At 39.7% G+C, this 19,534-nt stretch overlaps 2 protein-coding genes across 2 annotated transcripts in view; one reads left to right on the forward strand and one right to left on the reverse strand.

Moving 5' to 3' along the window:
* Window positions 1-832: 832 nt before the first annotated feature.
* Window positions 833-3,264, forward strand: ppifa (peptidylprolyl isomerase Fa). The gene is made up of 6 exons (XM_044372608.1): window positions 833-1,055; window positions 1,186-1,216; window positions 1,323-1,411; window positions 1,489-1,585; window positions 2,530-2,605; window positions 2,704-3,264. Exons 1-6 carry the CDS (start codon window positions 912-914, stop codon window positions 2,837-2,839), a joined length of 573 nt encoding a protein of 190 aa, XP_044228543.1. The 5' UTR covers window positions 833-911; the 3' UTR covers window positions 2,840-3,264.
* A 1,325-nt stretch (window positions 3,265-4,589) lies between these two features.
* The window catches only part of zcchc24 (zinc finger, CCHC domain containing 24), a 35,720-nt gene continuing 20,775 nt past the window's right edge, over window positions 4,590-19,534 (reverse strand). Inside the window, exons 3-4 of the mRNA XM_044372607.1 lie at window positions 13,255-13,419; window positions 4,590-9,647 (exon numbers count right to left, since the gene is read on the reverse strand). Coding sequence (XP_044228542.1) covers window positions 9,534-9,647; window positions 13,255-13,419 — 279 coding nt within the window. The 3' untranslated portion in view covers window positions 4,590-9,533. The remainder of the gene's footprint in view (window positions 9,648-13,254; window positions 13,420-19,534) is intronic.

Raw genomic sequence — 19,534 nt, forward strand, 5'->3', positions numbered from 1 at the left:
GGCACCAAATAATAGGGATATTAAAATTAGCATCATCATGCATTTTCAGATTTACAGGCATCACTGTTTGTCATGAAGATGAAACATTGATAGATTTACTGGGTAAGCAACATCAAAGCTAACTTTGGCTTTGTAGTTGATAAGAACAATATTTTATATATATATATATATATATATATATATATATATATATATATATATATATATATATATATATATATATATATATCAACTATTTAAAAAAGTGTTTTTGGTCTTATCCTCCTGCAGGTGATACAGATGCAGTTTCACATACATACTGATGACCACTTGACAGGAACATTATAAAGTTGTAAAATCCCAGTTTTGGACAAATTGCCAACCCTATTTTTGGGCACAAATGAAGCAAGTAAGTTTTGGTATTTGGACAATGTAACATTTGTTTAAAGGGGGAATTGTTTCTCATCACAGTCAGTAGTTTAAAGCAGGAAAACAGTGATCTGATCCAAAGTGAACAAAGACAAAACAAAGCAGAATGGAAAAGACACTTCTGGTGCCCACTAATTGAAAAATAAATATGACTGAATGAGAGAAATATTGTAAGCTTTGTAAATGTTACCAGTGAGCCAAACAGTCTTCATCTAATCTAAATTAATTCATTAAATTTTTATTGTTGAGTTATATAAACAAAGTCAAATATTCTTGTTTAAAGGATGAACAGGATAACACACCAAGTTACTCAGAGACAGAGTATAAAATAAATAAAAAGCAGTCTAGGAGTTCTTTGCAAAATCAGATCTCTGGATTGAAGTTGAAGTTGTTCCTAAATCTCCCACGTGATGTCGCTGTTTAGGCCTCCACCGCTGTGTGACGTCACACGTAAACATCAGCAGCACCCATGGCCTGCAGGTCACCCTGTCAGCTGATGAGCCATGTATCAGGTTAAAAACCGCATGAGATACAGCCCGCTGGGCATCGCCGCTGCCAGGCTGCTGTCCTCCGGTCCCGCCGTGAACCCGGTCGTGTTTCTGGACATCGAGGCCGACAAAGAGCCTCTTGGAAGAATAATCATCGAGGTAGCTAGCTAGCTATAAGCGTTAGCCTCTCCACCTGCAGCATGTCTCAGTAGTCAAACATGCACATATAAGGGCAGTGCTTTGCATAGTGTAACCCATGAATTTCAATGTGATTTGTATTATCTTGCAGTTGAATGCAGATAAAGTGCCAAAAACTGCAGGTACCTTCAACTGCTAATATCCATAATATCACTACAGTAGTTAAAGTTTTAGCTGGCCCTGTTTTGTGTTGATACTAATAAACAGACATCTGTTTTCATTTGGCAGAAAACTTCAGAGCACTGTGTACCGGGGAGCATGGCTTTGGATATAAAGGATGTGTGTTTCACAGGGTCATACCTGAGTTCATGTGTCAGGTAAGATCACAGTGAAGATATTATACATACAGGTGTAGAGTTTATTGTCTGTTGATGCTGCATGTCCTCTGTCACAGGGGGGAGATATCACCAAACACAACGGCACAGGAGGGAAATCTATATATGGCAAAACCTTCAAAGATGAAAACTTTAAATTAAAACACACTGGAGCAGGTACATCTCTACTTTATCTCAAGGACAAAACAGACAATCCTGCATCCATCCATGATTTATTTTTTCATGCATCTGTGCTTTGGAGTGTTTTGTTTAGTGCTGAAAAAAGTAGTCAATTAAATCAGTGGTTCTCAAAGTGAGGTCCAAAGACCCTCAGGGGTCCATGAGAGGTTTTCCAGGGGGGTTTCATACACTTTCTGTTACAAAACATCTAAAAGCATAAATCTTATCAGATGGGGGATTTAATCGTCATTTATCAAGCAAAAATGCCAAGTATTCTCTAGTTCCAGTTTCCCAAATGTGGGGATTTGCTGGTTTATTCTGTTTTATATCATTGTAAATTGAATATATTAAGGTTTTTATTATTTGTTCAGACAAAACAAGTAAGTCCAAGACTGTTCTTGTAACATTATTTTACTTTGATCAGTCAATTGAAAAAACATTCGGCATATTGAGTGATTAGGAACATAATTCTAGACAGCAGGTTTTATTATGTGTATATTGTGACACACTCTTTCCTAACAGTATCATTTTGTCAGGTTTTGTATTGGCTGTATTTCATATACCTGCCTCTCCACTAGATGGCAGTGCTAATCTCATACAGCACTAAAATCACTGGCTATATGGATTTTGCAATCCCCAGGTGAATGACCTACTTTCTAGTCAACAGGCACTAATCAAAATAACTCCTTGCTTGAATAAACTTAATCCACATGCTGATTATTTTGTGCTTCGTTTTAAACTATTGCATGTTAAAGTTTGCGTCAGTTTCAGAAAAGAGAAACAGGCCTTCATCTAACACAGCTGTTGACTTGTCATGCTTCTTTTGTGCTGCAGTCAGGCCTGAACACAGTTTTCATTGGTTCACTGGTGAAAGGAGGTCAAGATCTTGTTGACTGCATAACATTTAATTGATTTATTTGTTGGCTTTTCATTCTCTGCAGGAACCCTTTCAATGGCTAATTCAGGGCCAAACACCAACGGCTCGCAGTTCTTTATCAGCACGACTAAGACCGAATGGTAAAATACTCTTTAATGAGCCATTTTTACTTGCTGCATTCAAATGTAATCACTTACCAGCTGCTAAAACCAGTTTCTGTGTCTCTGTCTCCTCACAGGCTTGATGGTAAACACGTGGTGTTCGGGCAGGTGAAAGAAGGGATGGACATTGTCACCAAGATGGAATCCTTTGGTTTACACGACGGCGGTGTGATCAAGAAAATTGTCATAACTGACTGCGGGGAAATCAAATAACACCTAAACTCACACATGGACTTCTGTTGGGTGACTCAGTATGCAACTATTTAATATTTACTTTGACTTTCCTCGTGTGCTCATTACGCTTTCAAGGAGGAACTGTCGCAGGTGATTCTGTTCCTCACTAAAATCTGATGTTTTTACTGTTTTATGATGTTAAAAGATCCATTGATTTATTTCATGCACAAAATCAGGTATAAAATTATTATAGCTTGTGTTTGCTTATAAATAACACTAATTTAAAGACTGAGAACTACACAAAGACATTTTTACCTCAGTTGTTACAGATCTCTTGTTTCTCTAACTTTTTACTTGACCCATCCACTTTGTGTACACACTCAAGGTCATCCACTATGTAAAACTTTCTTATTGTGCAATTATTCTCCATTTACTGCCAAATAAATGACCATTTTCAGATTTTACTAGCTCTGGTCCCAGTACAGGACATTCACTCTCATGTGCCACCAGCCCTGCTGGTTTTAAAGCTTCCTGGAAACAATCCAGCAGCTTTTTTTAGACACCGGCTCTCCAGCACGACTTCCTGTCCATCAAAGCAGGATGTGACATCATGTGACATCCACCTACAGTGGAGCTGAAATATCACATGAATGCAGCTGACAGATGATAGACCTGTGGGCTTTAGCCTCATTGGACACAGCGAATGCAGATGATTTCATCTGCTGGAGCCATGAAGGAACCTGAAAATGTCTTTAGCTTGTATGTGGGCTGCTCTTCCTTCAGTGCCTCTTTATTTGAAATGCAGAGTGTCTTGAGGAGAGAGAGAGAGAGAGAGAGAGAGAGAAAAGGAGGCCAGGGCATGTCTGAAAGCCAGAGACTGGGTGGTGCTGCTTATCGAGCTAATACTTTATGAAAGTAAATAATGAAGCGACGTGAAAAAAGCAGCTCTTGCCCCTAAATGAAACCATATGCACACTGACCTTCCACCGTTTGTTTGAATTCTCAGATTACATTGTTGCTATAGAGACTTTTCAGCTCTCGCTCTGTTTGAGCTAGAGATGTTGTAACAAACTTGATATAATTTGGGTCCCCACCCTCTGGTTTAGTTTTAGTTTTTGGAATGCATGTCCAATATTATTGTGCATGGAAACTTGGCCCGAAAGACGGCGGTGCTGTGGCCAAATGTTTAATACACATGCAAAACAATGACATCTTTACAACTAGTACAAGCTGGTTCTTCTACTGTAAATGTCGACATTTATCACACAGCACCCATGTCAGCTGGTGTTCTTTTTTTCAGTTTTGGTTTTCTTGTCCTCAGTTTGTCTCAAAGTGTGGAAATTGAGTCCTGTCAGCTCGACGTGTCTGTTATCTTTCAGCACTTTCACGGTTTTAAAAGTCTCTCCCCCCTTTCTTCTGAATAATCCGTTAAAAACCTCTTTATCATAATCTGTACGCTTCGCCTTGTGTAAGACTCAAATATGCAGCACAGAGTGATGATGAAAACTTTCTGCAATGAATATTTTACAGACAGGAGCTCCCAGAAAACAATGTGTTGCTTTTGGCTGAAATCTAACTCTAGCGTGAACACCTCCCGGTTACTGGTAACAACAATTCTGCAGAGGAACCTAACAAAAAGTCTGTGAAGATTCTCAGTCATCCAGGTCATGGTTTTTCAAGGAGGGTTGATTGAATTGGGGGGCAACTGGATTGAAACAAAATGAACCACATAAACCAAGCAGTCTTAATTCAGTATGACTTACAAAATGAAACCACATAAACCAATCGGTCCTAATTCAGTATGACTTTTATTCATCAAACTCTCGACAGCACTAAAGCACTAAAATGTTTTCCCAACTAACAAATAAGGCACATTTTGGAATGCCGTTTCATGGACATGAAAAACAGACCTGCGGTCTACTCTCGAAACCATGACTGTCCTTGTTTCCCAAAATCATTGTCTTCCCAACCTCACGCCTGTGTTCTGTCCAATTCAAATATTACATTATTGCAATATTGCATTACAAACATCTCAAAGTGATACAGACAGTAAAGAATACAAACATAACTTTCCAAATTGACCACATAAGTGTTAACACATTACATTCAGTAAATATGTATTACGGTATTCATAGAGGCTACACTAGCGGTAAATGAAATACTTCAGGACTAATAACCATCAGAAGTTACTGATAATGTTAAAAACAATATGTACTGTAGCAAACTACTGTAAAGTATTTAAATAAGTATACATTGCACAAAATAATATTTCATTCGAAACCAAACACATGCACATGCAAACTCTAAAATAGTTCTTTGTCACACACGCTTTCTTGAACAAAGTATACACTCCCTAAAACTACTAATAACACCATAATATTTTATAATAGTTTCTTGTCATCGCTGCTTTAAGCAAACTACATCTCACAGTTTAACGTGCTTATACAGTGGTGAGTATCCGTCACTAATTAAGAAAAAAAAAAAAAAGATTCTGCATGTTAACACATTATATCTTCATAATATTGTAGTTACTGTTTACAAAATGAATACATGCGACTGTATGGATGTAAATGGCAGCTCATAATTAGTTACATATAGCGACCAAGTAACATTGTGGGTTATTCAACACTGATAACATCATAACACAAAACACAAAAATACAATGGCTTATAATTGAGAAAGGGTATTAATTATGTACCAGCTTTTTTAATAATATTCTATGTAGACATCAATATTTCCTTCTTAGTGTAACTTTGTTGCATATTCTATACAAAAAGTGTTGTAAAAAAACTCTTTCCATAAATATTTCTGCAGGATAACCCCTCAGATTATCGTAAAACATCAAAGAAAAAGAAAAAAAAAAAACTCCCAGCTTTGTTTATTTCTCAGCAATAGGCCCTTCTTCACACAAAAAAAGCTTCAATATTGCATAACACTTCAAAAGAGCTACTATCCTTGAAAATGATGGCCATCAAATATATACATAAAACAGTCATTTGTAAATATCTTTGTCAGGGAAATAACTCTTGAGTTTTTGCAGATTGCTTTAAAATTTTCAACATCTATTAAGTGTTCCAAAATACACATCTTATTCATAGAAAATAACAAATTTGAACTGAAAAGGTACTAGAAAAGTCAAGTATATGTAATTCAAGACACTACTGTACGTCTGAAAGCAGAGATTTATTTTTTTTTTCAAATGTATTGTATCAACTGCTTCCATTGGCTCTTGATTTTGCCATTTAAAATGGCCTCCTCATAACAATGTCTCTGGGCGGAATCAAACCCTCCAACAGGATTTCTCACTATCTATTTCTCCTTTCTAGTCTGCCAGAACTCTGTTAATCACAATAACATTGTTACTTGTTAATGAGGTGAGCTCATAAGGCATTATTGGTATCTATTCCTGTCACTAGAGCCACACGAAGGTATAATGTGGACAAGAAGGTTCAGATGTAAAGACCTGTTAGGTTAGTGTCATCACATAGAACAAAAGAAAGACGATGTTACAGTAAGAAAAATGGATTGTTCCCAACAGCGACGGGCTAAAATGAGAATCCTATCCTATCAAATTAAGTCTATAAGGTGAGGCAATATACACGCACAGCTGTCAATTCCGTCTTTTAAAGGGGCACTCCAGTGCTACTCTGCTTGTGAAAATAGTTGTATAATGTCTTCTGTGACTCCGCAGAAGCTTTTACAAGTCTGAGAAAACAACCCTGATGATGTCATAATGATTACATAATCTCAACTTGGGCTTGCAGACAGTTTTAACAAAAAACCTGCATTGCAAACTGGGGTTGTAGAGTTTGAAAAATGTGGGCACTGACCAAAGATCAGAAGTCTATGTTTCCGTCCTCCGAAAGTTCTCAGCACTCCACACAACCACAAACTGTGAACAGTGTATGAGAGTGATGCTACATTTTGTAGACTTGAAGTGTGATAATTTACTAAAAACGGTGATAAAACACACGATAATAACTGCTGGGTCAAAGTTGAACAAAGGTGAACTGTGAGCTGTGAAACCACGGCAACCTGCTGGACATTCAACACTGACACTGAAACAGGAAACGGACGCTTGAATTTGCCCGTTGGATGGGCTTCAACAGAAGTGGGGAAACGAGTGAATATTCGTTGACTGGAAACGTTATGTGACCGCACCTTTATGAAAGATGCTTTTGAGTTGCATCATGGGAAATGTAGGATCCAGCATTTTTGGTAGTCGACCCATACTTTGGGACTAAATGTCAGGATATCTCAACGTCTGCTGCATCGATTTTGAACCGCTGAACTTTGTAGAACTGCAGTCCTAAATCACCGGAGTGCCCCTTTAACTTCACAGATGGAATTTAGCTAAATGATCATTTCCCAAAACTGTAAGGTACCATTATCGGCCACTGCAAACTCTCCCACTAAGGCAAGTGACCATGTATATTTTAGACAAAAACCCATGGTTCCTTAGATAAACATAAGTACAATAGATTAAGAAAACAAAGAGTGAGGCTCCATTCTGTTGTAAGGATCTACTAAGAAATAACATCTTTGTTGATATTCCATGACAACAGACCACAGTAGGATTGTTATTGCCAGCTGGAAATGCTGGTACAGCCCATGCCTCCAACTCAGCAAATTGTTGAAGTGAACACCCACCGTGCCAGCTCAAACTGCTAATAGAGGAGCTGTATCATTTTCTTGTCCTTTGCCACATCTTGAACCTGCATTAAACTTACTTTGCATCACAGTTACCACATGCTCATATTCTGCTCCAACTCTGAGCCTACCCCCCCCGCATGTCTTTCCCTAATTTTAAATGGCCTTCTAGTCTTTATCTGTCTACTTCAGAGTGATTTCAATCTTTTTAAGGCACATATAGTATGTTACAGTATAAAATATAGTCAACCAGCTTTTGTAAGGCTAAAAATACAGTACATATAAAAATATTTCACAATTCCTATAACAATGTTCCTTGAAAGGCAGGTTTCTATTAGTCAAAAAGACAATTTCCTCTGTAGTGCTGTAGGTCTGCACTGTGATATATGTAAACAGGATAAAGAGAATGGGATTTGTACTTCTCTTCCTTTAAAGACATTGGTTTACAATAGTAGGCCCCATAAAAATGAATTTAAGTGTAAACTTAATTCATCATCACTTCCTATATATCCTTTAGTCACCAGAATGACCACATCAAAAATCTGCCCTCGCATTTGAACTCTTATTTTGTTTCTCTTAACCTACCTGAAAATTGCTGCCAACCTTCACCTCCCTCTGGACACTCTTTATATTGCAATCAGCTATTGGACATAGTTTTGAAGGGTGCAAGCCCTTGGAAAAGTTTCCATTTAGCTTCACCGACTCCACTAAGGCTGCCAGGCATCAATTGGCACTAAAATGTGAACTCAAATGTCTTGCTGAATCTCTCTCAAACAAACATCTCCTTTGTATTTTAATTTGTGGTTAAAATCTAATCAGGCTTTTACATATGAACACTTAAGTTATGTTTCATAATGCAAGTCAAATTATGGCAAGCAGTTCATTTTTTGATTGCTTTGAAAAAGTTCTACGTGCATCACTGGCCAGAAGAAAAACCGCAAGATTATTGTTTCTGAAGCTACTGCTGTTTTCCTAACGCTACTTTTCTGTTGACCGGCTTAAAATTAAAACAATTTACCTATGTGGCGTAACACTATAGATTATTGAGAATTTGTTAGGCAACAAAAATACTCTAGGGAGGGTGAATGAAACCATATCTGTTAGCAATGCACTAAATCTAGACAAGGAGCGATGCTATGCGACTGAACCTACAGTAGTTTCTAAAGACACGTGGAAGCAGTTACACAATAATGTGATATACAAACATACAAAAAAACATTTCTTTATGTCCCAGTTAAAATTCAAATTGCACACTAGACAACAAGAAAATAAATAGGCCAAATGTAAGCTAGGGATGTATGGCACATTATCCCTCAGTTAATTCACAGTTAATAAGATGTGGGTAGGTAGGGCCAACAGACCCTAATACGGCAAGACATCAAAGGCCTCGTATACATTATACCATCATGAGAGGCCCGTGTTAAACGTTCATCACATTACCACACACTTCACTTGGCAGGGAAATGGAAGGCAGATCTCTGTAAACACAAAGCCAACAAACCCCAAAGTGAGGTAATCTATTGAGACCAATACTGTCAGTGGCATCGATGCCTAGTGCTAATTCATCGATGCAGTGATAAGCTGTTGTTACAAATCGAGCTGGATGAATGGGGTTATGTGGTTTTCTGGTACACGAGGTGTAAAAAAAAAAAAAAAAAAGTCACTGATTTTGGCAAGTTTCTGCTTTTGATGAAGAGCACTTTGAGAGATAGAGATTGATCCTAAGTTAACGTGTTCCTCTCGTTCCTGAATGTAATCGTCAATACTGTCGTAGAAAAAGAAGCGTAACGATTGAAATCTGTGTCCCACGGGTGGCTGGAAAGAGAGACAGGTTTATTTGCTGTGGTAGAGAAAGGAGGAAAGACAGAAGGGAGGATTAGAGCTACTGTCTATATTTGAGGCGTCTGAGAAAGACGAAGGGGAAGACGTGAGGAGGAAAGGATGCCGTGTTGTGTGCAAGGCAGGGATGAGAGGAAACCTGGAGGGCAGGGAAGGAGGGAGGTCTGGGGGAAGTTAACAGCCTTGATGGAGGATGAGCGGTACAACTCAAGATACAAACGTTGCTCTCTGACGATAAAGGTGATTATTGCACACGACGGCAGTAGTAGCCCAGGACTTTGCATTTCTCGCATAGGTGTTGCGGGTGCTCCTTACTCTGGTCAGAAACATCCAGGCCATCTGGCTTCTCTAAAGGGCGCTGAGGATACAAACACAAGACCAGTAATGAGTCATATTAAACACTGAAGAAGGCAAACAAAACAGCACACACACAGAATAAACCTCTGACTTTTGCAAGCAGTTTATTTGGCTTCAGATTCAACTCAGCTATAAGCCCAACTGCTTTGGCCCCAAACGTTACTCCCATATTCCTCACAGGCCAGACGTGTACTGAACACAATTAGTTGCAGAGATATGGCAATGCACCATTGGCTCTGGAAACTTGCAGTACACTTTAACAACCTGGTATTAAAGAAAAAGCTCCAGTATGCATTTGATCATGATGACCTGTATGGAAATATTAGCAAACTGTTACAGCAATGGCTTTCTCAGAATCATTATCAAGGACAAAAGGGAATCTATCTGAGCCAGCACTTTTGGAGGTTGTTTTAACAATCCGTCTGGAAATTTTTATTTCTCATCAACTGTTTTTTTTTTTTTTTCTTTTTTCTCTTGTTAGAGCTTTTTACAAAACCATTATTTATTCCAAGTGGTCTAACTAAAGGATACCAGGTTACCATGGGTCACAACAAGGAGATCTTTCAGCCATCCGCTAATGAGTCTGCCAGGAAGTATCGGGAGTTTACTATCGGTGCGTCAAAGACATTAGGTGCTTGTAGAAAGCTGGAAAATCTGATGTATGTTTTATGGGGTCTCCTCAGTGGTTAGGGGAGCTGGGCCTAAGCCCCTCTGCTACAGGCTTCACTCTTCCCTGCTGAAGTGTCCTTGAGCAAGAAACTCAAACTCAAGGGAGTCTACTCTGTAACTACAGCCGAAGTCTGGGCTCTTTCCATTTGGAGGAAGTAAAAAGGGAATTTTTCCCTACAGCGATCAATAACATACCACATTTTTTGGTATGTGTGTTTGGCAAAGAAGGAGGAATCACATGAAAGAATTTTTAGGTTTGTCTGAATCAAGGGTGTAGGATTAGTTTCAGAAGTATGGGAGGGGAGATAATGAAGTCTTTCTTCAGCCACACGCAAAAAAAACCAAAACAAAAAACTATGTGCTGCTATTGCTATTTAACCTAACACAATAACATTGTTGCCTTCCATAGGTCTAACAAAAAAATTGAAATGTGGCCTAAATGTCTGTATTATTAATGCAACAAACATGAAAATGTATATTTAAAGTGGAAGTATCATGCACATTTCCAGGTCTTTATTTATATTCCGGGGCTCTACAGGAATATCTTTGCATGAGTTACAGTTCAAAAAACTCCTTATTTATATTATACTTGCTCTTTATGCAGCCCCTCAGTTCAGCCTCTGTCTGAAACAGGCTGGTTTAGCTGCTGTCTCTTTAAGGACCCCTCCCAATGAGCCCACTCTGTTCTGATTGGCCAGCTTGTTCATTACTCCAAATATAAACTTCTCAAATACATCTGTACATGTTCAAGCCTGAATCCAATCTGAAATATGTGAGTGGATGACATCAATAACCTTAGCAACAACCTTAGCAACAAAGGCTACTGAATGGACGGCTATTTGTGGTCGCATGTGGTTCCTCTTTGTAGAAGTAACATTGCAAACAAAGCATAGAGAGCGGGCTGATGCCCTGACTTTTGACTTTCAGGGAGCATTTTTACACAAATTCACCTCAAGTTTTGGAACTTTTACCATGTTTAGCATAGACATCCAACATCATAACAGTATAAAAATAACAAAAAACCACAAAAAGGATGATATGTTCCCTGTAACTTCAATGATAAAAACTGAAACTGAGAAAAAAGCAAGATAAAGCATGCAAAGACTGAAATATCTAAAATATATTAAAAATCTTGTCTCAAGAACACTGCATTGATTTATGTTCAACTGTAGTATCCTGTAAATACTTTTTTCCAAAAAACATGCAGCTGGGTATTTTTTTTTTCTGAAACATGAAGAGAAATTATTATCATGCAAATCAAATTTTGATATTGGTCAATGGTGCAAATTTTTGCACCGAAGTTCACAAAAGTTGAACCTGGTGCAAACATTTTGTGCAGATTTACTTCACCCCTGCAAGTGAATCTACTGAAATTCTGCCAACATTTCATCAACTCAGAGCTTCTCATCTGGATTATGGCAGCTGGACAGCAAGAGGGCACTGTTTAGATAGTTCTAAGTGAGTAACTCAATTGTAAAAATGGGGTGTGCAAAAATATGATTTTGAAATGTGGGGTTGCCATGTCCCCCTCATTCTCAGTGGAAATTATGCCCTTGGTCTGACCCTAATGCACTGGGCTCAATATTTCCCATCTAGGAGTGACGAATATTTTATGCATGTGGATTGGAAAATACATATTCAGTTCATTTATGGGAATCCTCAGGGAGGTAGGGAGCCATGCTGAGAGGCTGAGCTCTTTGATACTGGAGGACATGGTGGAGGTTAGTGGTCCATTTCAAACGCTGACAGGGGGGAAATATGTTAAGTGGGTGATATTGCAAATGCAGGGAATTTGCTTGCCTGTGTGCAGCTTTGCCACAAGACAGAGAGGCAGGAGAGAGAGGTTTCTCACCAGTAACTGCAACTCCATGGAACTTAATAGTTTTTGAGTAAGAAATACTTTACTACTGAATGACTTTAGACTGAATGCAGTCTTTTGAAATATGAAATATGGTCAACTGAGGAATGAGGGAAAAAAGAAACAGGATCATACTCATTATGCTTTCTACACCATCTACACCACTGATGAAATCCAAAGAAATAAACAAAAAATTGGAATAAATTATGCATAAACTTTCCGTTGTTTGGTAGTGTTGTAATTCCTTGCCGGACATTTTGTTTTGGATACGTTTGTCAAGTGGTGTCCCTTTCCTGCTTCATTTCATGCGAAGTGTTAACAGAGAGGAGCATGGTCAACCATGGTATTCAGAGAACGAGCGGGGCCTCAAGCAGTAATCCTAATTTTATTTCAGGACGTGGAATTGGAAGAATGTGGGAAAGCATAAATATTAAAAGATGAAGTGTTGAGGATAAATATATCTCTAGCTGAAGAAAACAGAGCAGATTCTTTCTCAGGCGATGCATCTCTGTGTTCAACAGGCTGCGAGGAATATTTTCGAGGTTAAACCGAACCGACAGCTCACAAGCATGTTAATTCCCTCCGAGTGTTTGCTGTTTGGAAAAACACTCCGCAGTAACTTCGGTTAATATGATTTCACTTTTTTGTATTATTAAATGTGAGGGGAATTTCTGCAGCTGTCTGCCACGATTGCCCCGGAGTTAGTTTGTGTCTGCGAGCCATTAATAAAAGAAATATTAGTTTTAAGATTTGATGACATTCAGTACTAAATAATCCCCAAATTTTATCAGTCAGGAAATGTAATTAGTTTATTCAGTGCTGGTTTATTACCAAAAAGGCAAAAGCGATTGTTAGTGGTATGATTTTTTATTTTATTTTAATGAGGCCATCTGGAATATCCTCAAGACAATACACAGCCACGCAAACCAGAGTCTGGAGTCTGTTAACGTTGCTCGAGATGGTCCAATCTACCACTTAAACAAAGTGTGTGAGTAATGTTTTTTTACTTTAAGACTTAACTGCACAATCTCTGAAAATGAATGTTTTGTTTCACCGCAGATCTTTCCATCTAAGGTATTACCTGTTTGTGTGGATAGACGTTGATGTGGCATTTGATACATTCTTGTCCCATGTTGGCCCACGAGTTGCCACTCATCCACTTCCTCTTACACTTGGGGCACTTGTACTCTCCGAAACATCTCTTCTTCCCCTGGTAGGGTGTCAGCCCTTCTCCTTTAGGTCTGGCCTAGAAAGAACAAAGCAAGGCAAATAAAATGTATGCACATGTGGGGAAACCATTACGTGTGCATTCTTGACTAGATAGATCCAAGAGTACAGAAACTGTTTTTTTTTTCCTTCCATTGCAGAAAGACATTTTTAAGAGAACCTCTTGCGTTCAGCTGGACAATAATAGATGATGAACTTTGGCAGCAGGGAGTGTCCATCCTTTTCGTGTTAATATATCCAACTTCATCATACAGGACACTCCTACATGCAATTTTGGCACAATATGGTGGTTGTGTAATTGACATTTACTTCCATTTACAGCTGTGTTAAATTACACTCTCTGATTCTCGAGAGGGAGATGATTACGAACAGTCAGTCAGTCATGAAAAAGCACTAGCCTGAGGGCAATATTGTTGGGAGGAGCCGCTCCAATGACTTCATGTTGGCAACTTTATTTAGGCCACTATAGCAGCATTGGGGGAAAGGACTCATTTTTCCCCCTAAAAGCATGTGCACACAAACAAACCTACTGCTGATGTCACAAAAGGACAAATCTCAAACTGTCCTTCATGCTGCCAAAAGAAACCCAAATGTACACCGGTTAGTAAGTTTGTCAGAGCTTGTCATTATCAATTTGAAGCTCACTTATTTAAAAAACCAGAAAAATCATCCCAGAACTTGCATTTGCCTGGCAACAGTCATTATAAACCTTGGAGTAGTTATTTTGGTAAACAGAATCCCTCCATTTAGATGATAAGCATTGTAAATGGAGTAGCAGTGAATTGTGTATTTTATCTCAAATTTTGAAAATGCTTTCATGCACTGATGGAAATCTGATATGACAGAAAGAAATAATCTTAATGCACAGCATGTAACTGGTGGCAGCTTTCCAGAAAGTTAGGAAATGCTCTGCGCACAAAATGAAATCAGACCTGTCCAGTTCACTCCTAATTTCCCTGCAAGACTGCAGATTGTTTTCATAACCACTTTAACATTGGCTGCAGATTTCGGGGAGGATGTAGGGGGTATGGGCCAGTGAGAGTGAGAGGAGGGGTACAATCTGTATCCCTGGTCTTCCCCTATTTTGTCCCAACCCGTGTGTGAGTAATAGGAACTTTAATCAGCAGCATCTGGCACTGTCCTAACAGACGTCAGCGCTTTGCATCAGCAACAGCGAGCCAACGCTAAGTATGAGCGGCTGTTCTTCAACCCGGCCCCTCAACAGCATGACCTCAACCCCACTGTCAGCTTTGCATCTCCCACTGTGACAGCACACAGGCTGGAAAATCTGACTTCTGCTGGCTTGCATCACACCAGTCTATATACACTGACAGGGTTGTCTTGATGCAATCAATGGGCAATGTAGAAGACAAAGCCATGGCAACATTTTGTTTGGATGCTCTCCTACAAATGATCTTGTTACAACATGAGCCAGCTTCAAACCATTCCCACTTAAAAACCCAAATTCCACAATATAGCACTTTCTGCTACAATAAGACCAACCATTATTATATCTAATCAAATAAAATGGAATATTCTGAAGTTTGAAAATACACTATGATCAGAATACTGGGTGTACTACCACAGGTGGTCTAAACTTAACCCTAGTTATCTATTTGTAAATTTGAACATAGTCCACGACATTTTTCTGGTGCAGCTGTTTGTTCAAATATAAAAAAAAACTCTCCCAAATACTGCAGCCAGGACTCAGCAGGAAAGAAACAGCACTCATCCTCCTCATGACCATTCCTCTCCCACTCCATGCTGTGTCCGGGGTCTGGCCTTAGCCTTTGGCTGCACGTCATGCTCTGTCGGCAGCTGAGTGCGTTCAGATCAGCTAAAACACCCCTTAGCAATCAATTTAAAGTTGCTCCTAATGCGCACACAGCAAATGGATTATCTGTCCAATCCAGATGAAAAAGTAGATGCGGTGTTGACGATTAGTTTGGTTTGTTATTGCCTGAGGGAGTCTAGTAGTTTTCAAATGCAAACAAAAGTCGTACATGTGAATGTATATATTTGCTGCTTTTGAATGACATCATTTGAGACATTATTAGGATAGACAGTTATACATTGAGTGAAGTTGGGAAAACTCACTAAACACATGAGTGAAAGTAGCAATTTCTTATGTAAAATGTGTCACATCTGTGCACAGTGCACTGCAAAGTAATGCCGAACTTATTTGGACATTTAGTTATAAATCTTAGAATTGTACTCACATTGTGGTCAGTTGTTGTCATGCTATTGCAACATGCTGCCTCTCGTGGAGGTCTTGGGTGAGTTTAGGTTCTGAAGTCATTAAGTTTACAGGCACAGTTGGTATTGCACATTGTACTGACCACCCAAACACGTGGGAACGAATGTCACAATAACATCTAGGCTGTTGTGCCACCGCTACCAGCGGAGGCAGCCTAAGAGATACGGTGCTAGATTCAGGTCATCAACTAACGAAGGAAGCTTTTCTTCACATCCATACATAATGGGTCTGCCTTTCCATTAACATTGGTGCAGTGGATTACAAATCAAAACCCTCAGCTGTAAACACTAGAATGACTGAGTAAATGTTTTAGTTGGGCTTGATTTCCAGGATAATAACCACGCTGTGCTGCCTTTAATGCAACATTTACAAACCATTCACAATACACACAGTGCAATGACTAATTTAATGGAACTGCGTCATCACACCACACAACACTCTGGAGATGAGCCTACACGGGAGGATGTGTTTTGTTTTCTTTTGCACTGTTCAAATAAAGCCATTCAAGCTTGTGCCAAGGTGAGAGCTAAATGGACATATCCGTGCCATTTAGAGCATTTTAGGTGTCTGTCAAGTGGAAGCAAAGCTTTGAAACAGCAAATCGGTTGATGGCATCCGTGCCAGGAGATGGTGAGCAGTGTTTGTCGTATCACTTTGACAGTGCCGGCTCGTTCTGAGTCAATGTTTGTTTATGTCCCCGAGGCTGGAGCCCCGCATGTTGAGATAAGGGTCAGTGTGTGTGAAGAGGACAGTGTCCAAAGAGAAGACAGTGTGGCTCCATAACCACAACTAGTTGACCACATCCTCCTCTGGTCCAGATCACAGCAGGGGACTCGTATCACACACACACATACGCACACACACTACGGGTCAGTGAACTGTTAAATGAAGCATGTACCACATACACACATGTGATACGCACATTCACTGATGCAATCTCCAATGAAAAAACACGGCCACACACAGGCACAAGCAAACACAGATACACTGACACAATCCCTCTTTCTCCTCTTGCCGCCTTTAACACCCAGACACAAATACACACACACAGACACACACTCTCAACAAATTCCACATCCACAGGTTTTCATTACTCTTGAGACACAACTGGAAAGTGTCAGCGCACGGTTTCCTGCACTACTCCCACTCAGAGTTCAGCCCTGCTACAAGGACACAGATCATTCCACGGCCTATATCGCAGGATTAATGAGCTCACAAACTGCATTAAATAGAATAAACAGAGCTGAGCAAGAGACAGTAAAACATGAAAAAGATGACAAAAATGAGGCACAAGAGAGTAAGATCCTCGTTAAGGCAGAGAGGGAATTAACGTTAGAGTTGGATGCCAAACAGCCTCCTGCTCCTGAAGGACTCTGTAGCGAAGGGGGTCTAAATACCTGCTGCTCTAGAATCAGATTCCCAACATCCACACAAACACACACTCACACACACACACACACACACACACACACACACACACACACAGAAAAAGAAAAGTGGACAAATACCACAGGCCCCACAGTCATCCGAGCCAACTGTGGAGAGACCCTCCAATCAGCCCCTCTCAGGAGGGCGGAGAAAGGGAAGGAGAAACTGAGAGAAAGAGAAGGAGGAGGAAACCTAAATCCAAAGCAGATGGCCTCCATAGGGGCAGAACACGAGAAACACTGAGAGCCGTCGTAAAATCGCTGCTCTGCTTTCAATTAGGCCATACATTTCAGAAACAGAGAGAGAGAGAGAGAGAGAGAGAGAGAGAGAGAAGAGGCGGGCAGTGAGGGGATAAAACAGTGTTAACTAACCACTGTAGCTCTGGCCACAACTACAGTGGATTGGAGTCATTATCATGTGGAGGAATGTGGAGATGAGTCTCTGGAGGTGGGGGTCGATTTTTAAGGCACATATGGTGTAAAAACAGAGCACTATTAGGAATTTGAAGTTGCGCTTAAATTGCAGAATTCACAGAGAGAGAGATACGTTTAAGTGGATGATCCCGGTCTAGACAACACCCACTGTGATGTCTTTCAGGGTAATTCAGGTAATAACGTGAAATTGATTAAAAGGTATGCAGCCCAGGCATCCATCTCTGAAATTGCAGTTTGAATATCGTTTAACCATGAAACCATTTTTGAAATTCTGCCCCAATGTAAATCATAAAAAGATGTCTCTTACTGACCGCTGGAAAAATCCAGTCCAGACCACTGTCTGAGGCCTAAAGGTGATTTTGCATTGGTGTTGATCTTACATTCCAGGGTAAGAGTAACGACCAGTGGACAGACATCAGACTGTGCACTCGCCCAAAACCTGAACCCTTAAGCCTTTGTCTCCAGCAACAGGATAGGTTAGCCTTGGTTTAATATTAGACACCCCTTCCGAGCCAAACCTAAGAGCAATCATTGGAGAGACCACTATTTTCAAGGTTGTGGATATGGAATTTCATACTTTCTTGACATTTTAGAGGAGACATCTACCTACCATTGATTTGGGCTCCAGATATTTCCCACAGTCAGTCCACAGACAACAAATATAAGCAGACAGTGCTGACAATAAAGCTCAAGTTTTTATGCAAATGTCAAATGACTCTCAGTGGTTTTGTCTGATTCTATGAGAAAACAAGGGATTTGGTGGGTAGAACAATGTTGAGGCTTTAGAAAATGGTTGGAGGTATTTGTATGCAACCACTTTTCTGGTCTGAATTTGGAAAGCAGGGTATTCTGTTGGCAAAATGCAGCTTGGTTATATATGAATGATGCAGGCGATGTCTCTGAATGTTTACAGTTTCTTCTGATCAACCTAAACACTAGAAAAGAGAAATGATGGTTTATTGGATTCTACAGAAAGACAAAAACAAAAGCCTTAAGTGCAACATAAAGGAAACAAGTGTATTCTGTATTAGTTCACTCACATGGATTTTCTAACATAAACCTTAGAAGACGTAAACAGAGTAATCCCTCAAGTCTAACCCACGGCTCTTCCTTACAAAAGTATACAGACTTGATGTTTTTTATGATCACTTGGAATTCTTTGGCATGATTTGATGTTCCCATCGCTGCACAGTGCAGTTACACTATCGCTGAGACCCAGACAGGTCTGTGAGTCACAACATACGCCTCCCATTCAGCTTAGAGAAATACACTGTAAAAGGAATAGCCTGAGGTTGTTTGTCAGACCACACCACAAGGAGTAGAGACCTTTGTTGGGTCATTCAGGGCAAATAATAGTAGCAAAGAATTCTAAGCACACAGTTGGGTTTGGTTTGACCACATCAAAGCAGTTCGGATGTGAAACGTGAAAAATATGCAAAAAAAAAGTCACATAGTTTTCATTGCATTATCACTATGGGGTATCCCCACCTACATGCCAACCGGAGACTGAAACCAAACAGTATTTCCACTCTTTGACCCTGGTCAATCAGGAAGTGTTGTCTATTTTGGTAAACTGTGTGTTAATTAAATCATCTTATCCACTTGACTATCACTACCCGTAAGGGCACCGGGTTCATTTCAGAAGTGTGTGAGCCAAAAAATGTGTGTGTGTGTCTATGTGTGTGTATGCGTAGCAGTAGATAGACCGGAGACTCTCACTAAACTTTTTCGGAGTAACTATAGCTTGCTTCCACCACAGGGTGGCAGTATAATTCCAAACACAAAGCCACTAACTAGTGCTTGTGGGATCAGATACAAGCTTTTTTGTTCAATTACCCCAAACTACGAGTTTACGGGGCAATAACACTTCTGCGGCTGAGTAACAGCAAGCAGGCAATAGGAATGTTAACGTTGTCCTTGTGTTGAAAGCAGCCATGACCCAAATCCACATTCAACGATAAATCAGGAAAAAACATTACTTTCCTACTGCTTCACCTTCGCAAATTATTAACATG

Source organism: Thunnus albacares, chromosome 14 (genome assembly GCF_914725855.1).
Source record: "Thunnus albacares chromosome 14, fThuAlb1.1, whole genome shotgun sequence".
Taxonomy (NCBI): Eukaryota; Metazoa; Chordata; class Actinopteri; order Scombriformes; family Scombridae; genus Thunnus; species Thunnus albacares.